The sequence below is a fragment of the Kwoniella bestiolae genome, chromosome 1 (genome assembly GCF_000512585.2).
Source record: "Kwoniella bestiolae CBS 10118 chromosome 1, complete sequence".
NCBI lineage: Eukaryota > Fungi > Basidiomycota > Tremellomycetes > Tremellales > Cryptococcaceae > Kwoniella > Kwoniella bestiolae.
In genome coordinates, this window is record NC_089241.1 from 8,052,329 (window position 1) to 8,078,497 (window position 26,169).

Below are 26,169 nucleotides of genomic sequence, written 5' to 3' on the forward strand. Positions count from 1 at the left end.
CGATTAGCGCGATGCCCCAGCTCTCTATCTCTGAGCAAACTCGTCCACACCCTCAGCAAGCTCCCTATCATGCCTCGACATAGTCTTTCCAAGAGGTTCATGCACTCCCTTCCACCCCGACCCCTGATCTTCTTTCAACCCATCAGAAGCACCTACAACATCCTTCAAACTCCCCCCACGACCCTGTATCCGATCTACAAGCAATGCTTCGGGCGACCTACCGCCATCTTCCAATCTCCGTAACCTCCCTTCCTCTAAAGATTTCAACGCCAACTCCTCGCTCTCCCTTGATCTTCCTCTGGCCAGTTTGGACCCCCTTTCAGGTTCGGGATCAGGTTTGACAAAGTATCTTTGGGGGTTCCACCAGTATACGGGGTATCTCCTTCGTCCCAGGTTATTGATTATCAGAGCCCAAGCTATGAGAAGGAGCGAAGAGCACAGAACGATGGGGATGTAGTTCCATGAGAGGGTCATGATGAGTGGGTCTGTCGATGCTGCTAGGGCTGTTGCACCTGCTCTGAATCATTCACACCCCGCAATCAGATCCATCAGCATTGCCTTCACCCATCATCGGGAATTAGGGTGGTCAAGGGGGGGATACGATTTGTAGTAGAGACATATGCAGCACAAAGGGATACCGCGAAAGGACAGTAGGGACGCTCGGAAAACATTACTCACGGAGGATGTACGACCCCCAAAATCGATGTAAAGAGCATAGTAACCCCAACAGTCAATCCACCATTAACGAAACCCCTCCTACCAAACTCATCGTTCCTCTCCAACCTATCCCTGTACTCTTCCAACCCCCCATTCAAGGTAAACAGCTTCGTCAGACAAACTCCTATAATCGCTCCCAAGAGATTACCCAGTATATGATTCCTAGGTTGAGCGAGCGGACTTTCGATAACCCCAAATAACAATATACAAGCTGCGCCGAATGATCCGACAATCATAGGCGATCCATAGACATTCCTAAATACCGTATTTGTCGAACAGATAGCTTCTACAAGTAAGATCCCACCGAATGAACCGAGGAAGCTGAACAGCCATATCTCATATTTCAGTGATATGTAATTCAACCATGTGAAAGGTGGGATAGGCAGGGGATCATAGGGCGGTACGGCGCCGGGGGGTCTGTACCCTATAAAGCGGGATAGAATGGGTGGAAGACGGGAACGATAATCTTCAGATAGGACTAATCGACTTGACGATGACGGAATAGCGGAAGGCGACCTAGATCTAGAGTTAGATTGTATACGTGACCTAGAGCGCGAGCGTGAACGGTCCTTGTTGTAGGGACTGGGTGAGGGTCTGACGGTAGATTGAGAAGCGGACCATCCCCTTGAAGATGCGTTGCCCGGGGCAATATCGAACCGAGTCTGACGTTCGTTCATCTGGAGTTCAACCACTTGAGTGTCGGTGATCTCGGATATGGTGGGGTTGTCTATGACTCGTGTTTATTCTTACTGTGTCTGCGAATGAGATGAGATGTGATTTTAATTCGACCTTGTTTTTCAGGCCATAATAGTCTTGTTCGCTTAGATCGCTTAAACATGATCCGATATTCCCGGTGGACCCGACCATACAAGCTATAGTCCCCTCTATCCTCCTTTTGTCTCACGGTCTTGTATTCCAGAAGCGATGCACAGAAAATCAGTCTCTCCCAACCTAGGTAAGCTTGAAGCAGCAGCATAATGATTCCCCATCATTCAGTACCTCCACGACTTCGCTAGTTCAGTGTATGTATAAGTATCTTATGCAGTGTTTGGTGGGAACATGACCCCAAGGCCATTACGAGAATATCGCGATGGTCCAAAACTGGAGCACCGAAAACTGGGATCTTATGACAGATCTGGTAATTTCGTGCAAATGACGTCAACTCACCTTAAAGTATCGCAGCAAATACATTTCCAAAGCATATGTCGGCCGACCATAGACGGTGAAGGGGCAAGAGTGATATTGTATCGTTCTAGATCCGGCTCACGTCCTTGTTTCAGTCCCTTGTTGCCTAAGTGCGGCAGAACTGAGAAGGGTGAAGTGGGCTGGTTGAAAGCGAAGACAAAAGTAATTGGTTCAGATGCAATGATACTATCCTGTGATGGCAACGCCAGAAATGAAGTAGCAGTCACTCAAGCGGACTATCCCTGCAGGCTTCGTACTATAGAACACTAGCCAATGTCCCACCTGAGAAGAAGAAGAAGAGGAACTTAAAGAAAGCTAGATCCGATATCTTGGGTGTATCAATCAATGACTCGTCAGAGCTTGGTCAGAAGAGAGCTATAGAACAACTCCACAAATAATGCGAGTTTCGTCCGAAACGATCCTCCCATCCCATCCCATTGGAGCACATCTTCCCTAGCACCTGAACAGCTGCGAGTAGAGTCAGATCAGGGCAAGTATAATATCACATGCATCCTACCTGACCCGGATTTGCTCTTAGGAGAATGGAGATGCACCCCTTCGTCCTCCGATCTGAGCCGGAACCAAATCCCCTAATCAGATAAGGATCCCAAATCGGCCGATTTTGAGATACCCAAACACCTTTTTAAATGATTTTCGCCAAGATCTTCAAGCTAATTTCGGGTGTGGTGGAGTCATTCTGACGTCAAATTTTGGTTGACCAACGCTCGTCGACTTCTAGCCTCTTCTCACGCCGTGCCTTCTTTTTAATTTCTGATTCATTCTTTTTATCAGATAAACGAGTAGAGCAGACGAGATCAGATGATGGCTCCATCGGGGTATCAGATATAAAAATACCCACTTGTTCTCCTGAAAAAAATCCCCCAGTTTACTTTGAATCTTTTAATCAGTATCATCGCTCGAGAGTGTTCAAGCCATCTTTTTTCTCTGTTCGCGATGAATCCCAATAAATCGCCTGATCCGTTATACCCCGATTTAGAGGTTACAAAAGAGCTCGAAAAGCAAGGTGATAATGACACGGCTTTTGGAGATAAGTCGCCAGGTGTGAGGAGGATCGAGATCATCGCGTCTTGCTTTACCACTTGGCATAGATGGGTTTTGTTCATCTCGGTATTCTTGGTTGCCTGTGAGTCTTGCCCTCTCGTTCCCACCCATCGGCCCATTGCCCTCGCATAAGGTATCATCGTGCTTAGTCCCCCTGACTGATGCAAAATAACGCATCTCCTCACAGACAGCTACGGCCTAGATGGTACCGTCCGATACACCTATCAAGCTACGGCCCTATCAGAATTAGGTACCTCATCCCAAATTTCGACTGTCACTGTCGTCCGATCGGTGGTCGCTGCTGCGGCTCAACCTGCCTACGCCAAGATCTCAGATTACTTTGGTCGTATCAGTATCTTGTTTATCAGTGTCGTCTTCTATGCGATTGGTAAGTTATACCTTGACCCGCAAATCCTACCGATCCGCTGAGGGTAGCCTCATGCTCATTACCATCTCATAGGAACTATCGTCCAAGCTACGTCAAACAACCTCTCCGCTTTCTCAGGTGGTGCAGTCTTGTACCAATTCGGTTATACTGGGGTGCAACGTAAGTACTGCCCATAGCAATTTATTCGGATGCATGGTACAACATGGAAGCTAAAACGTCAAATCTATCTAGTCCTGGTCGAAGTCCTGATTGCCGATGTCACCTCACTTCGATCCCGACTGTTCTTCAGTTACATCCCTGCCATGCCATTCATCATCAACGCCTGGGTATCAGGTAATGTCGCCTCGTCTGTCTTGGGCGCAACCACCTGGGGGTGGGGTATTGGTGAGTGAGCAACACTGGTATTATACATGCAATGGGAACATTATGCTGACTATGTCTATGGCTTATAGGAATGTGGGCAATCATCTTCCCCGCCATGGCCATCCCTCTACTCGGTTCATTGGTAGAAGCAGAGTGGCGAGCCAGGCGAAAAGGTCTCTTAGATGAGATACCCTCACCTCTTAAGACCCTCGCACAACCCTCGTTATGGGTTGAGATATTCTGGCAAGTCGACATCGTCGGATTGATCCTCTTGGCGGCGACTTTCGCCTTGATACTCGTCCCCTTCACCCTGGCAGGAGGTACAAGTGGAATTTGGAAAGCCGCACATATCATCGCTCCCTTGGTGATTGGTTTCGTAGTGGCTTTACCAGCATTCATCATTTGGGAAACGAAGTTTGCGAAACACCCTGCAGTCCCTTTCCGACTCTTCAAAGATACTCGAATGGTCCTCGCCCCAATCTGCATTGCGATGTTACTCAATACTGCTTGGTACACTCAGGGTGACTACTTGTATTACACACTCACCTTGGCTTTTGATCGGTAAGCAATTTAATATCGACGTCATTATTGTGGGACACGACTGACAGCAGGCCTTCATACAGAGACATCACCTCAGCCACCCGTGTCCAGAATATCTATTCCTTCTGTTCAGTCGTCGTTGGTGTTGCCTTGGGTCTGGTGATCAGACGAGTCCGAAGATTGAAATGGTTCATCGTCGCCGGTACACTCCTCTTCGTACTTGCTTTCGGTCTTTTGATCAGGTTCAGAGGTGGATTCTCTGCACATGATTTCGCAGGTTTGGTCGGTGCAGAGGTCGTCCTTGGTATTGCTGGTGCGTCTTGCACCTCTCTCACAAGTTGTCCATTCGCCCACATAACTGACGCATGTCTATACTACAGGTGGTCTGTTCCCGTACCCTACACAAGTTATGATTCAATCTGCGGTCCAGCACGAGCGAACAGCCACCGTGACCTCGCTGTACCTTGCGTCCTACTCAATCGGAAGTGCTCTTGGGTAAGTCTAGGCATGCACTTCATCGGCTTCGCTTCGCCACAACGATACTGACTGACATTTGTGTATTACAGAAACACCATCGCCGCTTCAATCTGGAATAACAGTCTCCCCTCGCACCTCCTAAATGCCTTTAATCGATACGGCGTAGCAGACGCAGCAACCATGGCCGCCTCAGTCTTCGCCAGTCCCCTGGACCTGGTTGCAGAATACCCCCCGGGAACACCAGAGAGAGAAGCTGCAAGTGAAGCGTACAGAGAAGTGCAACGATACCTCACCATCACAGGTATCTGTATCTCCACCCTTTTGGTGTTCGCTTCTTTGTGTCTTAGAAATCCCAGACTCGGTGATCAACAGAGTTTACCAGATGCCGAAGGATTCCAGGTCCCTACTCTCGCCAAGGAAAGGGGTTTGCACCATGACCACTCGCCCACTAGGACTGCTGTCGAGAATGAGACTGGGAATGTTGCTGTTCCCGATGGTTACGATCCTGGAAGTACGGAGGGAGGTAACAAGTCTACCAAGATCATGGCGAACAAGGTGTAAGAGCGGACATAAGGAGTCCCTCACAGGCTGCTGGTCTTAGTATTCCCGTATTTCAGATCTTTATCTTACTATCATAACAAATCGAATAATCGTAATCTTCAATAGATCCTTGACTGAACGAAACAAAGAATGAAGTAGAAAATGCAAATGCAACGTATAATTCCTCTTGCTGGCGAGTGCATAGTCCGTTCCTTACACCACGTTCCCTTCACTGCGGCGATATCCGCCTATCCCACGCCTTACGTCAGTTTGCTTCCCGCATGTCTTTTCAACCCTTAAAGCCTGACCACCACTTCGTCATCTACTTTTTTCGCTTCACCATGCTGTGGTAGTTCCCCATCATCGCATTCAGGTTACGAAAGCAACCAGAACAATCGTAATCCTCCCGCTGTTCCGGGTCGTCAGCACTTGAGACCCACTAACAGCTGGTATCTGCCGTCGTACTTGCTTAACTTGCTTAACGCGAGGTTCAAAAACCCTAAGATGTGAATCAGATTACCTACTTCTCTCCTGGTACTGTAACAAGTAACGGGTCTTCGTACTTTGTTTTTCCCGCAATTTCTTTGCGGGGGAAAGAGGAACCCAACAAATATATAAATAGCTCAGTGAGAACGATGGCTTTGCTTGTTCGTACACATCCCCATCTTTATGACCATACCAAGCTTCTACCATTGAGACACCCATTTCCAGCACGATCAGCCATCATGTCACGCAGACGGAACTCCTCACCTGATATCATGTATCCCTCCAAGAAGGTCATGCGCTTCTGCGTTCTATCACTATGTATCATAGCGGGTGTATGGGTCTTCACACTCAAGACGGACCTTTCGTCGGAATCTCTCGGTAATTCCCAGCTCCTCAAGAGGGGGTTGGGCTCAAGCTCCGTAGAAGCGAAGGAAGAACATCCAATCGATGAGTATGTGAAGACATTTCCGAGGGTTAGAAGTTGGAAAGAGACTGGTGTACCCATTTCCCCCTCTGTGGACCAAGGACTGGTGATTGAAGATGATGATTCGATGGAGATGGTTAATCCGAATAAAGTACCATTCGATTGGCCAAGGGTTAGGAAATTGTTCGTTTTGTAAGTATCATCCCTCCACTTTGGACGCTGCGTATGACTACTTCCGCTGACATGACTCTATAGTGGTGACTCGTTCTGTAAGTCTGGGTCCAAGTCTAGTACTGCCAAAGACAAAGATTCTGACCTCGTGCTGCCCTTTTGATGGAAACTAGCCACTCGAGAGTGAGTGAATCATCTTTTCGTCAGTGACCGGTCAGTAGCTGACCATCGGATATTTAGCAAGGATTATCGAAAAGATGGCGTAGACTGGGGTCATTTCCAAGAATTGGTGAGAGCAGTATTGGTTTCAATGGAGAATCTCGTGTCTGATACCTGATGGTAGCATTGTAAAGCAACGGACATGAAATGGGCGGATTATCTCTATGCGTAAGTCTTAGTTTGCAACTTCATGTCGATGAATTCTCAGGAAATTAACACTATATCGTTATAGGGTGTTCCATGATTTCCACAGTACGTTTATGACCACATGGGTCCGACAGGCATATGCTTATACTGGCTATCGGAACAGTCTTACAATATTGGAACTTGGCCAAAGTGGGTGCGACTATACATCATTCGGTGCTGCCTCCTGGTCTTGAGAGTTATGGGTATGTCCAATTCTGCTTGTCACATGTATCGGTTGCTTATTGAAATGTCTCGGCAGTACCTTCGAAACCCAGATCAATGATTTCGAAGATCTCTTTACTCCTCTACCCGGACCAACCCAGGTCAATTGGCATTCAAATGACACGCTCTTCATCGTAGTCTTTGGTATCAACGATAATGTGAGTGTATAACATATATGACTCACTCCCATCACATCTTGCTGACTCTCCTGCTCGTCGTATAGGGTCGATTGAATGTGAGTTACGTCGATGGTTTTGAGACTCGTGGTACAAGCTGACGTTGTTTTCCAGCGAGATGATCTGCATGGAGGCGGAAGTCTAGATGTTCCAGCGACCACCAAAGCATTAGTCGATTCTCTAATGAGCCAGTCAAGGAGACTACATTCCCTCGGCGCTCGAAATTTCCTCTTCATGACATTACCTCCTTTGCACCTCTCGCCAAAATACAAGCTCCCAAGTCAAGTCGGGTACGACATCCACGAGAGGGTCGAAGTGTCTGTCAAGCATTTCAACGATAATCTTAGATCGTCGGTCAAACAATTTGAAGACGAGTTGGGGGATAGTAATGTCATGTTATTTGATTTGAACAAATTCTGGAAGATCTTATTGGATTACCCCGAGTTGTTCGGTATATCCGATGTCTCGAGATTCAGGATGACTATTGATGGGAGATTACCTAACTTTGGAAGGATGGGTCTAGCGTGAGTACCAGAAGTCATAGGAGCTTGTTTCTCAAAAGACTGACTAGAGGATTCCATGTGTGTAGTTATCACGATAATCAACACGTCAGTTGGTCGAGTGCAGAGTGAGTGGTCTCCTTCTTCCAACTCCGCTTTTCCGACACACACTGACTCATTTGTTCAGGCTCATCGCTAGATCAGTGAACGGTCTTCTTATGCGAAACTCGGCATCCATCCAATTCTCCAACGCTTCTCAGACAGAGTATACAGCATAGACCGTCAGGTGCAATACGCAGGATGAAGATCGAGAGGATCGTGTACGCAGTGTTCTTGGACTTGTAGAGTTTCAATTGGACGGACTTTTTATATGGTGTAATCTTTCATCTTGGTTGTAAAGCATGTATCATATCACTTTATCACTCATCGCGCCCCTGCGGACCCGTACAACCTTAACTACCTCTGCAATCACGCAAAATCCTCTCAAGCGGGATAATTCTCCAATTGACCCGATACTAATCTACCCTCTTTGATCACAGCTAACAGATTCTCCTCGGGTCTGTCTAAGACGGTGATATCCTGCAACGGATTCCTAGCTAACACGATCAGATCTGCTATAGCTTCTGATGCTACCACTCCTAGTTGACCTTCAAATCCGAGCATCTTCGCTGAAAAGGCAAATCATCATCAGAATAGGTCAAGGATACACGGGATTGGATTGTGGGGACCTTGACTTACCAGCATTGACCGTTGCTTGCCTCAAGATAGCTTCGGAGGGCAGAACGATTGATCTTATGGTGAATTCTTCAGTCTGAAGAGCATGCATCGAGTTGAGCAGGTCCGTTCCAAAGCAGATTTGTACCCCGGTTTCATGCGCCAACTGAGTCATCACTCTCAAGGGTCAGCTATGACCTGACCGGGTTCAGGAGAGCTGTGATAGAACGTGTGGTTGAGCTCACTGTCAACGACTCAAGCCCTCTGGTCATCACGTATTTGTTCTTCTCCATTCCTGATGGTGGTAGAACCTTGTCGAACGGTGGTCTGGTGAATGCTCCGTAAGTAGCCAGAGTGGGTGTCAACCAGATACCTTTGTCTTTCAGTCTGCACACCAATACGTCATTCAGCTTATCTAGCAGTTCGATTTTACAGGGTGAAGCACTCACAATTGAGCTGTAGGTTCGTCAAGTAAATTTCCGTGTTCTATACCTCTTACACCATTATCCACCGCATGTCTAATAGCGTCAGGAGTATAAGCATGAGCAGTGCACTATTCGCAAGATAGTCAATTAACATACAACCAGGGTAATCTAGCTTGGTAGGATGACTCACCATCAATCTACCAGAATTCCAAGCTGTCATAGTAGCCGCCTTGACTTCATCCGGAGTGAATTGGATGCTCTCAATGGAGTCGTACGGACTGGCAACTCCACCTCCAATCATAAGCTTGATGAAGTCCGCTCCAGCTTTGATCTCCTCTCTTACAGCCTTCAGTACGGCGGGTACCCCGTCCGCAGTTCTCCCACTACTGTATACATGCCCACAACATCCTTCACCATTTCCTCCCGATATCGACGGTAGGGAATCTCCATGTCCACCCGTCTGACTGATGACATATCCACATTGGATCAATCTGGGTCCGGATATCACACCTTCCTCGAGGGCGTTGGCAATTAACTTGTTGGCTCCTCCTAGATCTCGGACCGTGGTGAATCCTCTAGTCAGCATTGTACGCAGGACATAGGTTGATCGAAGTGCGGCCAATTCTCGAGGAACCTGCCTCATCTGAGCTATGGTCTGAAAGTTTCTGTCAGAATAACAGTATGCATTTATGGAATATCGTTTAGGTAGACTCACAGGCTCGCCAGGAGTATGTATAATGTGGACATGACAATCTATCAACCCAGGACAGATATACCGTCCATCGACATCGACTACATTGCGCGATTCCTCCTCCATGTCCTTCGACGTCTCCGAGATTGAGGTGATTTTTCCTGCTTCAAGCTTGATGGTCTGTAGCTCTGGTATGATCCGGCCCTTGACCACATCGACGACTCGACAATTGATCAAGGTGACTCTGGTGGAGGGCGGTGGGACCCATGGCTTGGGGACGAGTGAGGGCACACTGCGAGGCAACGTCAGCTATGGGAGTGTGGACTGACCCAGAAGGAGACAAACTCACACATGAGGATTGTATGTTGGTGGGTAGGTAGGTTTGGACATGATGGAAGAGCTTCAACTGGTTTAACCTGTGCTGTCTCGGGATTGAAGACGGTCGTTTGTATTTAACTCTTTCGAGAGAGACGGATATGCCCGGTATGGTTTGAGTTGCCGAAGCACCTTTGTTTTACCGTTAGCAGGCAGCCTTAGGCATTCATCTTTAACCTTATGCACGAGCTTCAGTGCCTTATGCATTGCATGCAGACTGTCTTGCTACACAATAGAGCGGTCATGGTGCAGACTGAACTTTGAAGTGGCATCCAACCCAGTGGAAATCACTATATAAGTCATACGGTTTCAACCAAACAGAAATCCTGCATCATGACAATCAATATGAATCTCATATACAAAGCAACCATATATTTGACACCGAGCTTGATTGGGTTAACAAAGAAGTCCACCTATCCTACATTTCCTCCTTTTACCTCCTCATACAGAAAGCCAATCCCAAGAATGAATCGATCTCGACATCGTCGTCTACATCGCCGCACATAACGCCCTCTACAAGACATATCGGAAAGACAGATCCTGCTGGTCGGTCTTGTTGTCGTAATTGGCCGCTGGTCGAGGCACTGCGTCCTCGTTACCCTCTGCTGCCAATTTGTCCCTTCGGTTATTCTCCATCTTACAGAGTACCATGAAGAGGAGCATGAAGACGATGAACACTCCGTACATGGACGAGATGGCTCGCATGGCGGTTTTGTAAAGTGGAGATTCCTTGTCTCGGAAAAGTTCTGTAAGGTATATACGTTAGGCACTCCTCGGTCACGAGTCATATACATACAAACGGAAGGCTGATGACTCACGAGGACCAACGATACATCCGGTGGCGTAACCTAGATAGTATACCGTCGAGAAGAGGGTCTTTCTGGTGTGGCCTTTGATGTTCGAGGAGATGATTGACAAGTTGACCGATAAGATGTGGTAGTTGCAGGTGGCTAAGCGAAAGAATCAGCTCCGACTCTAGAATTAAATATGGCGCAAAAAGCTCACTGAGCCAAAGAGAACCGGCAAGAGGCCACTTGTTTTCGTATGGTAATGTTTGAAGCAAAATACTTCCCACCAGTGGTACCAAAGCGCAGACAGCTTGAATATAACCTCTCTGATTTGGGAATCGTTTACAGGCGAGTGTGGTGAGTATCAAGCAGGTAGCCTGCATCGCACAAGCTGGAAGTTGCAGTACTGTAGTGATGAAGCTCGAATATCCAAGACCGTTCAAGATCAAGGTACCGAAATTGAGGACAGTACAAGCGCAGAGAAGGAAAGCCCATGAGAAGACCAAGTAGAATTTGGGGTCCTTCATGGTTTCCCAGAATTGATCCCACTGGAAGTGCTTCTCGTGTGCTGAGGCGTGTTCTCGTGCGACTCGATCGTGGGCGATCTGCTTTTCTTCGGCAGTGAGGAACCATGCTCCGGCCATATCTGCGGGAATTAAATAGGCAAATACGAGACCGATACAGATCGACATTGCACCCGCGATGAGCATCGCGATTCGCCAACCGTGAATATGCCCCTTGATGGAACTTAGGCCGTATAGGAAGAGACCACCAAGACCTTGTGCGAAGATATCGGCACCTGCCAAGAGAGCGAATCGAGACGGGTGCTCGGCTTTTCGGTACCAGAAGGAAATCATTAAGACGAAAGCGGGGTAGGCTGAACCTTCCATCAAGCTGCGAAGGTACGATGGATCAGCGACGGCATCCCCAAGGTCTGATGCGATCCATACTCACCCCAGCAGGAATCGAACAGCGAGAAGGTCGGCTGCTTTCTGAGGAGCAGCTTGGGCCATCATGACACCACCCCATAAGACGACGGTGACTACCGACAGTGACCAGAGTAAGCCTAGTGCAACATTGTCGTGTGGAGGTGGGTAGACTGACCTCCGACATATACCTTGATCGAGAACATGTGCAAAACCTTGATAGAGATAAGTTGCGAAGCAAGAGTACCGAAGTAGAAAATACTTGAGGCCCATCTGCAAAGCAAGTACCCTATCAGCCACATGCCGAGGCAGTTCAAAACCAGTAGAGACATACGAGTAATCTTGACCTTTCAAGTGCAAGTCCTTCTTCAAACCGAAGATGGCAGCAAATGCCAGCCCTCTCTTATCGAGATATTGACAAAAGTAAACCAAGATAGCCAAAGGCATGATCACTCTGTCAATCTTCCACAATACGCGATTCTCGACAGCAGGGTCGATCTCGTCCATGGCATGGTCGACTTCGTCAATCTTGCTGTCGTCCATCGGGACTTCTTGTTTGAGCCCGTCGGTGGGTACTTCAGGTACGTTGTATGACATCTTGACTTGGTCGTGTGGTGAAGATGTTTGTGGGGAGTGAAGGATCGACCGTTGGTGTCGAGGCTCTATATATCCATTTCAATCGTCTGTCAAGTTACTGCCAAAGGAATGGACTTAAGAACACCGGGCAGGTATTTCAATAGCTCGCCGATAATCTCCTGTTTTGGTAATACCGTAAGAGCAAGCAGTCGGGCTCGTGTTTTGTCGAGATTGCTTATCGTAAGCCAATTGACCCGAAATTGAGACCTCTCGTTCCGTCCATGAATCAGTCGGAGGAGCAACCACGATCTTGCGTAGTCCGGGTCCTTTCCCCACCCTATTAAGCAAAGCAAGCTTTTCTATCCTTCTGTGTGTCATCTGACCAACTCTCGGAATCCAGTTGTCCCTCAAGAGAATCCTCCAATTGGATTCTGAATGGGTTCATCACTCTCAGGGTCATCCCCACATCTCGTCCCGACCACGAAGGAGGTCAAAGCGTTCGGCTAAAATTGACCGATTAAACTTTATATCTTGAGTCACCGGTCGGGCGCACGGTGCACTCTCCGATAAGACGTTAGTTTACCGAAAGAATTCGAACCAGCACGTCAACGTTTTGGAGGTACTCACGAAGATAACAATGGGCATGAGATGGTAGATCAAAAGATCAGATCTCCCTCTCTGATCTTGCGAATTCATTCACCTGGTGCTACCAAGATTGATCATCACTATAGAAGGAATCTGCAAAATGGGTAACGTTCTTTCACCAAGTGAGTTCGAGTCCTTGAGTTTGACAGGTGATGTGCTGATGGTCTGACGATAGAATACACCTACGAGGAATGTACTGCGGACTTGGGGGAGCTGGGTGAGCTGAAGGGAACATTGATTGATGGGCGGTGAGTCAATTCTGGTCCTTCGAGAACCTGATGTCGATACTGATCAGACTGGTTTAACAGAGTAAAGCGATATGTAAACGTACCATACGCATTACCTCCCACAGGGGTACATCGATTCAAGAGACCAATACCACTTCCAGAAGGATACTCTTATGTGAGTACATATACTTATACATAAACGTTTGCGAGATGGTGGGCCGGGCTGATCGGATGTGTATCTTGATTGGGGTGAAACAGTCCAAGGATGGTGAATCTCGAAACGCCGTGGACTTCGGATTACCATGTCCTCAACCTACCTACACCTCCCTCCCCGTATCTGAGCTGGCGGAAGATGACGGAACAGCCAAACAATACCCTTACGATGAAGATTGTTTGAAGATGAATATTTGGATGCCCTCTGGACCTCCACCTCCAGGAGGATACTCGGTGTACGCTTATCTGCACGGGTAAGTATCTGTCAATTACGGGGTCAAGGGTCAGATGTTGATGTATGTTGTCCGTAGTGGCTGGCTCCAGATCGGAGATCCAAGTATCGATCCGAAAATGGATCCTACGGAGGTGAGCGATACTGCAATCCAAGTTATCTAGCCGCAAAAGGTGTCAGCTGATAATTGTGAATGCAGCTCATAACCACTGGCGGACTGAACTGTATATTGTGAGCTATCTTACATTTCGGCGAACCTTACGAGTGGTGCTGACGCCGGTCGTAGCATCTCATTAGGATACCGAGTCAGCGCATTGGGTTTCTTGGCATGTAAAGAGCTGAGAGACGAATCCCCCGATGGATCAGTGGGAAACTATGGGCTATGGGATCAGAGGGTTGCATTGGAATGGATCCATGATCACATTGCTTCGTTGGGTGGAAACCCACAGAAGGTGGTCCTCGGTGGTAGATCAGCGGGAGCGTATTCCACTCAGTGGGTCTTCTCCTATCGGACTATAGCCGAGTACGCAAGAGTCAAGGATATTAGAGCTGATGAGTGGGAAATAGCGCTCAATTGGTTCACGAGTGTCTACAGGCTAAACCCACCAACGGCGGTCTGTTCCAACGCGCCATCTTGTAAGTCCTCATCATCCACCTCAGTATGTGGACATGTTTCAGCTGACCAACTTATCCTGCTCCAGGATCTCAAACGTTAGTTGGATCTCGCTTTCTTCTCATGCAGTCTCGCCAAGCAGTAGTAGCTGAACACCATTCCTTGCTTTCATAGGCAATCCCATGTCTACCCAAAACAGTCGAAGAGACCCAAAGTCAATTCGAGCAATTATTAACCGCCTTGGACATTCCTTTATCCTTATCTGGTCCGGAGAGATTATCAAGAATTCGAGCTGTACCAGCTGAGCTGTTGACGAGGAAGATCATGACGATTGAGCAGTATACCTTCAGGACGGTGCAGGACGGTGTCTTCTTCCGTAAGTGACCATGCTCTCTCCCGGTCCAATCAAGTATAAGTATAAAAAGATGTTGCTTGAGCTGATATTAATTCTCGCTTGCCTTAGCCACGAGTAAAACATGGTTGTATGATGGTAAACTCGCCCAGGAGATGAAGAAGAGGGATATGGCAGTGATCATCGGTGAAGTACAGGATGAGGTGTGTCAGATCGTTTAGTCTCATATCCCTTTGTCGGAAGCTGATGAAAGTCTGTGTTTGGGAATTAGGAAACGCTATATAGGGATGGTTTCAAAGTAACCGATGAAATTTCGTTATACAAGGCAGTTAACCAGTATTATTCCAGTAAGTTGTACCACCACTAATCTGAATTTTCAACAAAAGCTCAGCTGATCTTGTGACGATGACGTTAGCTACCGTCGTCAATCAGATGATCGATCTGTATCTTCATCAAAAGATCAAAGAACCATACCAACAGTGAGTACACATCATCTCTGATTCCCAAGACCTGGTGGCTAACTTAATCGGGGTGTTCTTCTCCCCTTGCAGCCCCGACCCAAACCCAGATATCGACTCGTACACCAAGACCCTAGGCGACATCATCTCCGATGGTCAAGTCCGAGCGCCCAGTCGATCGTTCGCCAGACAATTGAGAGATGCGGGCGTCCCACTCGACTCGGTCCATCGATACATCGTAGCTTGGGTACCTGATTTCGTGATGAAGTTCGCTCCTCCCAAGTTCGGGGTTACTCACGCTATGGACCGACCTATCCACGTACGTTAACCTGAGTGTGTGAGACCAGTGTAGCCGGGCCCGAGCTGATGGTGTGTCATATGGGTATTACATAGAACTTCTCCATTTTCCACGGTCCAGGAACACACGAAGAAGAATTGATGCGAGAATGGATCAAAGATTATGTGAGTGGGCGATGGCGGTACCACCCATCCCAGGAAAGAGGTGTGAGACTAACGCGAGTGTACGATGTCAATAGGCAAACTTTATCAATTGGCGATCAGTCAATTTCGGTACCACCTCCTGGACCCAGGTCAAAGTTCTCAGTCCAAAGGATAACGGTAGTATACGGATTGAGGACGATTTGAAATGGGATTACCTGGAGAAGGTCTCGAACGTCATCGAAGGTCGATCCGGCTAGACATGACTTGTGCAGACAGGCATTGTCGGTCAGAATAGATATGTAAAGTAAAGTAGAATTTGGGCCTCGTCATCGTCATCATGTATCTCTGTTTTGATTCCCTGATCATACGTCGCATACAACACAATCAGTCTCCGCACAGATAGTCCCGATGGTATCAAGATAGATCCACCACGTTACAAAGTTTGAATTACCCCTTGCCAATCATCAACACAGCTCCGATTCGCCGCTCCATTGCCATTTGCAACTCCCGTATCGTCCGTATTAATGATATTCCCAAAATTCCACGAAGTATCATCAAAAGGCCACCAATCGTTCCAATCTATATTAGCTCCCAGAGACTCATCTGTACTTTCCAATAACCAGTTCCCCAGATCCGGGAACGGGACCGGATCGCTGGTTGCAGGGAAAGTCAAGGTGGGATCAAGCGTGGGCTGGATCAATGTTTGGTGATTCTGGGAATGCGGGATCTCATTGCTATTTCGTTGGCCACGTATGAGCGAACGGAACTCAGGAAGTGTGGAGGATCGCGGAGGGCAGGGTACTCACACTGATAGTCCGTTCTGAGACAGAGTCATCTCCGATTGTAGCTGCGGCTGTGGCTGCACCTGATTCTGATTCTGGTCAACCTCTCTCGAAGTAGGTGCCTCCACGTGAGGATTGGTATGATCACTCGAACTGTGGTTGGTCTCCGAATTAAACCTATCTAGTCTTCTCAGAAACGCAGCGTGAAATGCGATAGTAAGATTCGGTGATATAGTCAATCTTTCCAGCTTTTCTGCTGCTTTCTTGAACAGACCAAATATGTAGGACAGCGAATGAGGATCCAGGACAGTGGTCGCGATCTTAGTATCGAAGACCTATACAGGATGCAATTATCAGGTCCGGAGACAGTACGCTTCATGTACATTTGAACTGACCTTGTAGAGGAAGAATGAGGCATAAGCGAAATAAAGATGTTTGGAATCTAGCCGCAACAAGTTATCATCTGATCAGCCAAGCCAAGCGATATCTTCGTATATTTGAGGGCGTGATTCAAACTCACCGGGAGCATACTTGATCGAATCGTCATTCACCACACACATCGTAGCTAGGATACCGAGTGAACCGTTGATACAGGCTGCCAGTGCTTCCCTCCGTTCTCTCTCCTGGTTGTCTTCTACGATTGGATCAGCGGTGGGATTGGAGTTTCGGAATGAGCGTTGTACCCATCTATGGGCGATCTGCCAAAGCGACACATTCAGTATCAATGTTTTGCTTCACGGCTGGTATGTGACCTAAGGGCCGTCTTCACTCACGATGACCTTGGCATGCATTGCTGTGAGATTTGCATGGATCGTGAGGTTAGGGTCTATGTGAAAGAACGTTATTAGCAAATTATCACTCTCGTTAATGACAACTACAGAACATCTATCAACTCACCACGCTGAGTTTGTACTTTGACCCAAGCTTCCGAATCATTCTCGAACGTATGATAAACCGATCTTAAATTCAACCCATAGTTTCCTGGTCCAGATTCATTATCTTTGTCTATAGCCTCTATGCTGACTGCCAGAACCCTTCGGAGAGCAACGTTACTTGCTAATCTATAATCTACTGCGATGCAGATCGGCGAGTATATAAAACTTTCACTACATGGTGAGACAGAATTTGGAGGTCAGCTGAGGACATGGGTCAGATTCATCCCATCCCGATGAAAGCCATGATGAACGTTTGACTGCGATATTACACTCACCTTGACCTTATCAAGTGATCCTCAGGCATCATACTGGGTTTAGCTGTTTGACCGCAGTAGTTGAACCTAAGGTGACCAATACGAGTGATGAGCCAAGTGTTGACACTGGCACGGGGAGATATAACTGTACTCACCTCTTGTCAGCCGCATACAAGGCAAGCCATATTCTCTGACGATCTCGATTATGTCTCTCGTCGTAATCGGGTCGTGGTGAGGATAAGTCGAGATCAACTGCCATACGACTTTGAGACTGTCAGCAAGGAGGAGAGGGCTCTTGGGCCAAGGACTGCTGCACGTACCATGCCTGGTATTGATGGGGACGACAAATATCAGCTCAGATATGACTCCTCGATGAATGCAGGATAAACTCACCATACCAAGAAGCAAAAACGCATTCTCATCTTCTGCTTCCTTATATTCCGTCAATACGAATCTACCAATGCCAAAGAATGATCAGTCCTTGTGCGAGAGTATGACTAGCGGTGATTGCATGAGCAGCTTGGCACATGAGTAGACACAGTGGCAAAGATACGTGTGTTGAACACAGATAAAGAGAACAACTCACAAAGCCTGCACAGTCTGTTCCGACTTGATATCATCCGCAAACACCCTCAAAATCTGATCTTTCGCCAGGGCCAAGCATTTCTTATGTGTGTACGAGCCGATCCTGGGTGAGAACTTGGCTGCTATTGCTAGAATTACGCAGAATAGGAACGAGGATGTGCGCTGGACGTAATCTGGTGGTCGGAGAGAGATCGGTAATCAGTAATCAGGGAATGTGTGCGTATGCGTTGGCGTGTAGTCTCATTGATTTGATTTGAGGGAGAGAACTGAGGGGTGAGGGGTTAAAGGGATGTGAGGGGTTCAAGGGATGTGATGAGGGGTCTTACCGTAGGTATGTAGTTCCTGGTCGAATATGTATACATTGGGGGCTATCTTGTCCATGAATCTGTAATGAACAGCGATATTATCAGTGAGATCTGGGTCAGAGTTTAGGCGAGTATGAGGGGAGAAGTTGATCTGATAGACAGTGAATGGGGCTTTGCACGAGTACGAAGAATGACCATGTAGATCACCGTAGCGAGAAAGTGGATGATGATTGACAGAGTAGAATGGAGACGTAAACTCACAGCTCGAACAGCTCTCTCGCCGTCCCTTCATCAATATACCCACAAGTAATAGGATCCTCCCTCCACAATGAGAACCCATTCCCACTCCCGTTCCCGGTCTTGCCGACATCCCTCTTCTCCTCTGAGAATATCCTCGAGATGGACGATGTCCTGCGTATAGATGGTCCAATGTCGGTGTGATTGTAATCTGGATTCTGACTTATCCTGACACTTGATGTGGGTGTAGGATGGATATACGGTTTGATCTGATACCCTGTATCTTCGCCTGAGGTATAGGTATCGTAGTGTTGCTGGTTCTTTGCACGGGTTCGTGCTTGTATCACATCCAAAGACGAGGTTGAAACATCCACTGGGCCCTTGGTCTTGCCCTCTACAACCGACTCGTCCATCTCGTCCGGGGACACCTTAGCCCGTTTCCGTTTCCTCTTCAACCTTGCTCGAACACTATCTGATAGTCTATCGGAACATCCATGCAAATTCAGTCAAGCGTATCTCAAGACGACATAGATGGAAACCACTGCGGAACACCGATCTCCACAGAGTGATTCTGTTGTCGTGTTGAAATGGGTATTGGCAAAAGAGGACACTTCAGCTCACTTGGTACCAACTTTCCTCCCCCTCTGATGAGGTACCACCTCGCATTCCGTCCCTGCACTCACACAGCTCTGACAAGCCTGTTCATCTGTCCTACCTAGACATTTGGTCTGACACAGATATCAGCGTAATCCCGCGAACAAGCTTGATTGAACTCACCTTTCTCGATCTACATCGCAAACACGCCCTGCCCATCATACACCACTAATCAGCTAGACCTTCTTGCCTATATGTATCGAGCTGGTACTACTCACGGCTGTGCGCTCACTGAGACTGAGGACATGATGACATGGTGTAGAGAGAGATCAAGATACAGATAGTTGGACGAAATGTTTGTTATCAATGAGTATGAATCTGAGGTTTTGTTTTGGTCCAATCATCCATCCGGCTATGGTCCTGGTATCCGAGCTGGTTTGAGCTCCGGGCTCATCATAAGTAGTAGTTTCGGTAGTACATAGTACAGATCATCTGTATGATAGATTCAATCGAGTAAGGAGCAACAACCAGCAATAAGATGATCGTGAAGACCAAATCATGAGCAGATGTCTTGTAGATATGCATATCGTATATAGCCCAATGCAATGTATGATCCCCTTATCCCCTTATCCCCCTAACCCCTCGTCCGATCAAGTACAAAACTATAACTCTCTGCTCTTTCCCTCCCCTCTTTCTCTGTTCCCTCCTGCACCACGCTATTCCTAAGTGCACTGACAGTATCCACTTTGTGCGGACTCAGAGCCATCCCTGGCCCAGGTGAGGGACTCTGCCTTCTCGATATGGGCGGGGTCTTCCCATTCCCAAGTGGATTAGGAGAAGGTGTCCGTCTCCTGCTCCCAGCGGGGTTGGTATTTTTGTGCGTAGAGGTGGTCCACACCAACCAATTGGTAGAATTCAAATTCAACTTTGATTCCTCCTTTTGCTTCTCCTCTCTCCGTCTCTCAAAGGCAGATCGATATCGTTCATACCCCTCTCTGAATGATTTATCCACTCTTGAAGAGAATATCAGTTCTCCCCTTGGATTGGTGGAGGGAGGGATCGTAGCCATCACGTTGGTCGAGTTGGATACCTTCCTACTGGCACTGGTAGTTGAATTGGCGGGTTGTCCTCTACCCCCTAGGAATGGTTTGGATTGCTGGAGCTGGACTGGCTGGGTGGTGCTGCTGCTGGGTGGCGGGGTAGAGGATGAGGCGGTGCGGAAGAAGGGGATGAAAGATAGGTAAGACGATTTAGGGCGTCTCAAGTTGAGGTGCATGTTGAGTGGTCGGAGGGCTTTATTGGAGTGTGTGATGTAGCTAACCGAAAAGCAGAGTTAGCTCGAGCTTACCAGTCAAATCACTGTCCTATGATCTCCAGCTTGATCACCAAGATGTAATGAACCCCTTGGTCATACGGTGTATCACAAGTAAGACGGACACCCCAGACTCACCTCTGAGCATATTTGATCTTCTCCTCATACATCCCACTAGCAAAGAACAGTACCAGCGTGACAGATACGACCGCGAGGGAAGCCTGCAGTGCTCTGATCCTAAGATTGCTCTGTTCGTTCGTGAGTGGGATATCAGCGGTCCAGTCCATCTTTCAACTCGTATGGGACAGACCGGATCAACTCACCTTTGGGGGAGTGACGAACAACTTGTATATGATCAGAGCAAAAGCTCCTACGAAGGTGTACAAGAAGACTAAAAGCCAACAATTGAGGATTATCTCTAGATCAGTAAACTTAGATCTCCCCATATTTGACATAAAGCAAGGATCCAATGGAGTCATGAGCTATACTGAAGCGATGATATGAATGAGAGGTTGAGTGGACCCACCTTGATACCTTTTCCTCCTCCTCCTGAGCATCTCAGCATTACTCTTCAGCCTCTCCTCGAATAAGAGCAAATCCCGGTAGGTAGCTGTATCTGCTGGTGGGTGGTATGGTGCGAGTGGATGAGGTCGGGTGGGCGTGGAACTGCCAGAGGTGGATGGGGTGGTCTAGTATCAAGCAATCTTATCAGTACACTCTATATCTAGGCAATCTGAGATACGAAGCGGTGAGATTGTATGAACTCACATTGCGAATTGACATGATCCTGTTTTTCCTGTCGTAGGAGATGTCGCAAAAGATAAAATGTGTCGACGTTATTGATGATTCCGTATGTCCCCTGAATACATCGTCTAGTCTATTTCTTTCGATGAGATCGATATTGGTGTAGATGAAGAGGTGACTTTGTCAGGACTATAGCTGAAAGTCCGACGTATGTATGTATTTTGAATTCAGGTGAATGTATATATGAAGAAGAACAACATCATCGTTCAACCCGGTTATATACTTTGTGGTTTTGGTGGGGTACCACGTGGAGGTAATCCACCCCCACTGAAAACCAAGTTATTATGGGCGATAAAGTTCATGATGGGTAGGTAGTAAGACTCATTGTATATGCATTCAATACCAATAAGACAGATATACAAGTACGATCGTATGGGTCATCCAGACCAGACCACAGAGCCCCATATCCAAAGCGATAGTGAGACGGACAGATTATCTCTGACCATCCACATCTGACATGGACATTTTGAGGATGTCCATCGCACTCTTCCCTTTTAACGCCTTCCCACCTTCCTCGTTCTCCTCTGATAGTCCATCTGTTCTACCCACCTTCTCTATAGTATCAGCGTTATCTGATCTTTCAGAAGTATGAGGTGGTGAATCCGAATCATCCAATTTGAAATCATCATTATCCAGCGTCAGTCTCCTCTGTCTCTTCTCACCTCCGCCGGCAGCACAGTGCGCATTATATATCTGAGCTTGCGTCTGAGGTCGGAGGGTATCAGGCGAAGAGAACGCGAGCAAGAGATTCGCCGCTTCCTCAGGAGGCATATCTTTAAGCTTCTCTCGGGTGTTTGTCGGGGGTAATGTCAATGTAGGAGGGGATTGTCTGACCACTCTCTGACTAAGACTGTCGGCAGGTGAGGGCAAATCCAAATTCAGTACCCCGCCGAAAAGGGACATCCCGCTAATGGGCGCAAGGAACGGTGACGGGTCAGATACGAACGAGGATGAGCTGGTGGTAGAGGAATGTATAGCAGAGTTGGAAGTGGAGGAAGAAGAGGGATTGCCATTCATAAATGGTGAAGTGGGTGAGGGGGCAGGAAAAGGTAAGAAAATGGGATTATTACTTTGAGGGGGAGGGGCGGGGCGCGATACTGGTGGAGGAGGGGTTGGGGAGTTTTGACCTCCTGTTTGAGCGATCAACGATGCTACGGACGGTGTGGTGATGGATGGTGAGGCGTGACGGGAGATGGTACGTCGGAGAGCTTTGGTAAGTGGTGGTGGGAGGTTGGTCTCTGGTTCGGTCTCGTTGGGGTCGTCGTTGTTCAGAAGCTCATTATCGGGTCGAGGGGAGGGGTAGGGCGAATGTGCATGTGGGCGTGGATGGGAATGTAATGCTGATGATTGATTGTGAGTGTTATTCTGGGTATAAGTGCTGGACCGTGATCGATCATCTATATGAGATTGATACTTGTGATGGTAGTGATGATGCTGATATGAGGTATTGCTGTTGGCATATTCCATTTTGGTAGAACCGACGTGGCCACCATGAGCCATGGGATCCTGATGATCGTGGCTAGGGGCATTCCTATATCCATCTTGGTCCGCTTCATCGTCCTCTTCATCGTCGCCTGCAGGTTTAGAAGTATCGTCCATCGAAGGGATGTTGACTCCATGTTCAGCGATGATGTTTTCCAGATGTATGATATGCGACTTCAGATCCTTCATGTGAGATACCGTCCGTTCCAGTACCTGGAAGTGGAGACAAACCAAAACATCAGTCAACTTCTTCTCAAACTGAACAACGGACGATCCAAAAGCTTCTCAAAAAGGGAGGGTAGAGACAGTTCGGATCAACTCAACTCACCTCCAATTTGAACTCCCCCGCCTTGCCTCCATCCTCTCCTAAACCAGGGACCATCCTCCTCAACTCCCCTAACGCAGCATTGATCTTCTCCCTCCTCCTCCTCTCAATGAGAGAATGATTAGCTTTTCTCAAAGCCTCTCGTGACATCTTGGTGGACTTTCCATTCGCAGTCGTAGGGGGCTGTTTACGTTTCCCACTCGTCGAGGTAGTCGTGTTATTTGACCTCTTGGAGCTTGAGCTTGCCGGGTTGGTTCTGGGAGTGTACTCGTCATCATCTTGATCCTGATCTACTGATAGGCTTGAGACACTGGCAGAAGGGGAGGACTGTTGTGGGAGTAGATGTCTCGAGTTGATCAGTGGAGCTGGAGCTGGTGCGATGGGTTGAGGACCTGCCTTGCGTTTACGGTTCGAAGGGATTGTAGAGGGAGGTGGCATGTTGTGTGACGATGATGAAGGTGTAATAGGTCGTGCAGGGTGGTATTGAAGAGTTTCAGAGCTGGAGGTGGATGTGAACGTTGATGAGGATGAGGATGCAGTTGGGTCCATGACTAGTGTCATGTTTTTATTCTTCTGCTAAGACTAGTCTGATTAAATGTGATTGTGATCTGTCGTGTGCTTTTAGCAAATGTAACTAACTGTAAGCGATGGAAATGGTAAGGTATGGTATGGTCGCACGAGAGAGATTCCACCCACATTCACACATTGATCCAGCTTCACTTTATCAAACGTGCGTACAGTATCGATCCTACTCTACCACTGATTATTGGTATTTATAACTCACGCACGAGCCTGTATCGATCGGTTGGATATCATTGCGAGACGAAATGACCAGTCACTGGCCTGCCCAAAAATATTGAACTGCTATTCTCATCTAACAAGCAATCCCAGAAGAGGTTCAACAGTGGAATAACAATAGTCATCCACGCCCACTTTGATTGACCCTTTATCAAAGGACGTTCGCGAGGTAGATGGACCAGGTCTTTTCGACCAATGAAAACATATCCACACGATATGCATGTCTAAGGACCCAGGATAAGGTGGCTCACACGACAGGGTGACATGCATGAGTTGTAGCTGTAGCTGCAGATCGCACATGTGTGTTGCAACCAAGATCACGAACATGGGTATGTATGGTCGTGTGAGATTACAGTAGTTTTATCAAGGAACGCACGTTCGTTATCTCATTACGGTATTCACGATTGACATGTTCGTTCTCATTTAGCTTCCGTTTCCCATTGGTTCATTCCCATACTCTGATGCTTGCTACCTAATGATCTGTATGACATACAACTCACCGTGTGAGACGCTCTGGACTTGACTTGATAGATCAACATCGATCGTATCACCATACAACGAAGATCCATGTGGTGAAGTCGAGGTATAGGTATGAGAACGAGGTTGTACGGCACTGCTCTGATCAAACGTGGGGTCACAAGAGTCTTGTGAATCCATGGTTCCTTGCTGTTGAGCAGGACATGCTCATCTGTCAATCCATCCATCTTTCTCATTCCAGCTGAAAGCGAGAATCACGAACAATTCAGTGAATGATTGCTCAAGTTCATGCCGATGTATGTGCATATCAAAGCCATCCGCAACGAACAAAACATTTCAGTGGGGTCGTGTGCATTGAGGGAGTGACGTCATGTCGATCATCCCTACAGTACCTCTGCCTACTCACGACAGCACCATGGTGCGCTTGCACTGTTCTGTTCTCGGTGCTAACAGTCAAGTGAACATGATCCCGAATAGGATACAACCTTATAAACGGTGCCCACATGCTACATACATAGCATTCCAATAAGCTCCAAGACACATCTCGGCCATCTACCTATAATTAGCGTAGTATTGTAGTTGATGGCGGTGACGCACACGAGTCGAGGCAGTACTTCTACTGGACCCCGATCCACCCGATTGCACCGCCTTCGGACCTGCTCTAGTTTGATTTAACTGAATCACCTCGGCGAGAAAGACAGCTCGATCAACGAGATACATATGCTAATTGATTATAGGTCACATGCATACATGTATTGCACGATCCACAATGCGATACACGGAGCGAACGTAGCGGGATATCGATTTACTAGCTCGAATGGCTCGGGATGTATTGGAAAGCCGAGCTTTGTAGATGGTGTATATATAAGTGGACGATGATGGTCATGCTCATGGTCACTCGACTTACTTTCCAATCCATCCATCCACCTTGATAACTTACACTTAAATCAAAACAAAAACCAATAACTACACAATGTTCAAACAACTTACCATCCTCGCTTCCGCCCTACTCCCCCTCGCTCTGGGTGCCCCGTTAGAGCTCCAAACCACCCAAGTAGAGAAGAGGTCCACCCCTCTCCAATGCGTTCAATACCAATATGGAGGTGAGAACATCAACCCATTTTGATTGCCTATCTCACGCCGAAGGAGAGCATCCTAATGTATTTTATGATTGTAGGCCCATTCACCTCAACAGGATTCAACGGCTTCATCCACCTCTATTCCAATATCACGCAATTCGACTCTGAAACCCAAACGACATCATTCAACGAGTCGAGATTGGGCAGTTCAGAGGACGGGACCATCCAGCCATGTGGGGATTGTCGAACGACCGAGTTATTCGGGTTTGAGATTTGTCAGACCAGGGATAGATTGGCGTTTGACGGGTTGTAAGTTATCGTATTCGAAATCACTCTTCCCATGGTGAGTTATGGGCGTAGCTAATATATCGTTACAGGCAAAACTCTGCTACCTCATTCTACGGTCATCTAACATATTACAACGTCGGTGACTTCAAATGCCTTACCGCATCGTCCACGGATAATGGTTTCGAAGGTTCAGCGTTGACATTGCAAGATTGTCAATACGATTATGAGGATGCTGCTGCCTCTGGACAATACTTTGAGTGAGTCACTCGAAGTCCTCCCTATGTTTTTCGTCAGCTGATCGGTCATACGGATACAACCTACAGGATGCACATCGCAGATGCAGGATATTGGTACGCCCACTTGGTAGATAAAGATACGTAAGTTCTACTTACCACTTGCCCGATACCGGATACACGAATGATCAGCTAATGAAGATATTTTCCTCTTCGACAGCGTGTACGGCCCCACCCCCGAGCTCAATATTAACGGTTCGTTGGTATTGTACGATGTGATCGGGGCGAATAAGACTTTCACATATTTCGGATTCAAAGCTCAAGAATTCTAATTGGAGACATGGCTT

General features: G+C 47.5%; 10 protein-coding genes across 10 annotated transcripts; 4 read left to right on the forward strand and 6 right to left on the reverse strand.

Annotated features, from left to right (window-relative positions):
* Positions 1–24: 24 nt before the first annotated feature.
* On the reverse strand, positions 25–1,394 carry I302_103013 (uncharacterized protein; the record flags this gene model as incomplete). Its single annotated transcript, XM_019188382.1, has 2 exons — positions 25–517; positions 679–1,394. The coding sequence occupies 2 exons, from the start codon at positions 1,392–1,394 to the stop codon at positions 25–27; spliced, it is 1,209 nt and encodes a 402-aa protein (XP_019051260.1).
* Positions 1,395–2,856: 1,462 nt separating this feature from the next.
* I302_103014 (uncharacterized protein) lies at positions 2,857–5,293 on the forward strand (the record flags this gene model as incomplete). Its single annotated transcript, XM_019188383.1, has 8 exons — positions 2,857–3,046; positions 3,152–3,352; positions 3,425–3,511; positions 3,584–3,736; positions 3,805–4,276; positions 4,339–4,568; positions 4,636–4,750; positions 4,822–5,293. The coding sequence occupies 8 exons, from the start codon at positions 2,857–2,859 to the stop codon at positions 5,291–5,293; spliced, it is 1,920 nt and encodes a 639-aa protein (XP_019051261.1).
* A 704-nt stretch (positions 5,294–5,997) lies between these two features.
* I302_103015 (uncharacterized protein) lies at positions 5,998–7,934 on the forward strand (the record flags this gene model as incomplete). Its single annotated transcript, XM_065869600.1, has 12 exons — positions 5,998–6,374; positions 6,438–6,451; positions 6,527–6,536; positions 6,594–6,642; positions 6,697–6,740; positions 6,805–6,824; positions 6,883–6,961; positions 7,018–7,138; positions 7,204–7,215; positions 7,271–7,680; positions 7,746–7,784; positions 7,844–7,934. The coding sequence occupies 12 exons, from the start codon at positions 5,998–6,000 to the stop codon at positions 7,932–7,934; spliced, it is 1,266 nt and encodes a 421-aa protein (XP_065725672.1).
* Positions 7,935–8,139: 205 nt separating this feature from the next.
* On the reverse strand, positions 8,140–9,876 carry I302_103016 (uncharacterized protein; the record flags this gene model as incomplete). Its single annotated transcript, XM_019188385.1, has 7 exons — positions 8,140–8,324; positions 8,395–8,536; positions 8,616–8,757; positions 8,820–8,923; positions 8,986–9,450; positions 9,511–9,778; positions 9,836–9,876. 7 exons carry the CDS (start codon positions 9,874–9,876, stop codon positions 8,140–8,142), a joined length of 1,347 nt encoding a protein of 448 aa, XP_019051263.1.
* A 498-nt stretch (positions 9,877–10,374) lies between these two features.
* On the reverse strand, positions 10,375–12,172 carry I302_103017 (uncharacterized protein; the record flags this gene model as incomplete). The annotated part of the gene is made up of 6 exons (XM_019188386.1): positions 10,375–10,607; positions 10,680–10,811; positions 10,867–11,543; positions 11,604–11,691; positions 11,754–11,848; positions 11,910–12,172. 6 exons carry the CDS (start codon positions 12,170–12,172, stop codon positions 10,375–10,377), a joined length of 1,488 nt encoding a protein of 495 aa, XP_019051264.1.
* Positions 12,173–12,896: 724 nt separating this feature from the next.
* Positions 12,897–15,589, forward strand: I302_103018 (uncharacterized protein; the record flags this gene model as incomplete). Its single annotated transcript, XM_065869601.1, has 16 exons — positions 12,897–12,918; positions 12,972–13,044; positions 13,105–13,198; positions 13,282–13,490; positions 13,548–13,602; positions 13,668–13,699; positions 13,755–13,961; positions 14,036–14,104; positions 14,170–14,179; positions 14,256–14,457; positions 14,545–14,636; positions 14,705–14,780; positions 14,849–14,912; positions 14,985–15,210; positions 15,285–15,353; positions 15,428–15,589. 16 exons carry the CDS (start codon positions 12,897–12,899, stop codon positions 15,587–15,589), a joined length of 1,662 nt encoding a protein of 553 aa, XP_065725673.1.
* A 176-nt stretch (positions 15,590–15,765) lies between these two features.
* Positions 15,766–19,331, reverse strand: I302_103019 (uncharacterized protein; the record flags this gene model as incomplete). Its single annotated transcript, XM_019188388.1, has 15 exons — positions 15,766–16,066; positions 16,139–16,449; positions 16,510–16,556; positions 16,635–16,812; positions 16,888–16,940; positions 17,012–17,220; positions 17,325–17,390; positions 17,459–17,574; positions 17,697–17,757; positions 17,890–18,061; positions 18,215–18,273; positions 18,455–18,910; positions 19,052–19,158; positions 19,208–19,235; positions 19,303–19,331. 15 exons carry the CDS (start codon positions 19,329–19,331, stop codon positions 15,766–15,768), a joined length of 2,193 nt encoding a protein of 730 aa, XP_019051266.1.
* Positions 19,332–19,658: 327 nt separating this feature from the next.
* Positions 19,659–21,119, reverse strand: I302_103020 (uncharacterized protein; the record flags this gene model as incomplete). The annotated part of the gene is made up of 5 exons (XM_019188389.1): positions 19,659–20,340; positions 20,475–20,584; positions 20,660–20,727; positions 20,863–21,025; positions 21,105–21,119. The coding sequence occupies 5 exons, from the start codon at positions 21,117–21,119 to the stop codon at positions 19,659–19,661; spliced, it is 1,038 nt and encodes a 345-aa protein (XP_019051267.1).
* Positions 21,120–21,572: 453 nt separating this feature from the next.
* I302_103021 (uncharacterized protein) lies at positions 21,573–23,385 on the reverse strand (the record flags this gene model as incomplete). Its single annotated transcript, XM_019188390.1, has 2 exons — positions 21,573–22,835; positions 22,951–23,385. 2 exons carry the CDS (start codon positions 23,383–23,385, stop codon positions 21,573–21,575), a joined length of 1,698 nt encoding a protein of 565 aa, XP_019051268.1.
* Positions 23,386–25,195: 1,810 nt separating this feature from the next.
* Positions 25,196–26,154, forward strand: I302_103022 (uncharacterized protein; the record flags this gene model as incomplete). The annotated part of the gene is made up of 5 exons (XM_019188391.1): positions 25,196–25,325; positions 25,400–25,610; positions 25,679–25,846; positions 25,913–25,966; positions 26,043–26,154. The coding sequence occupies 5 exons, from the start codon at positions 25,196–25,198 to the stop codon at positions 26,152–26,154; spliced, it is 675 nt and encodes a 224-aa protein (XP_019051269.1).
* Positions 26,155–26,169: the final 15 nt, after the last annotated feature.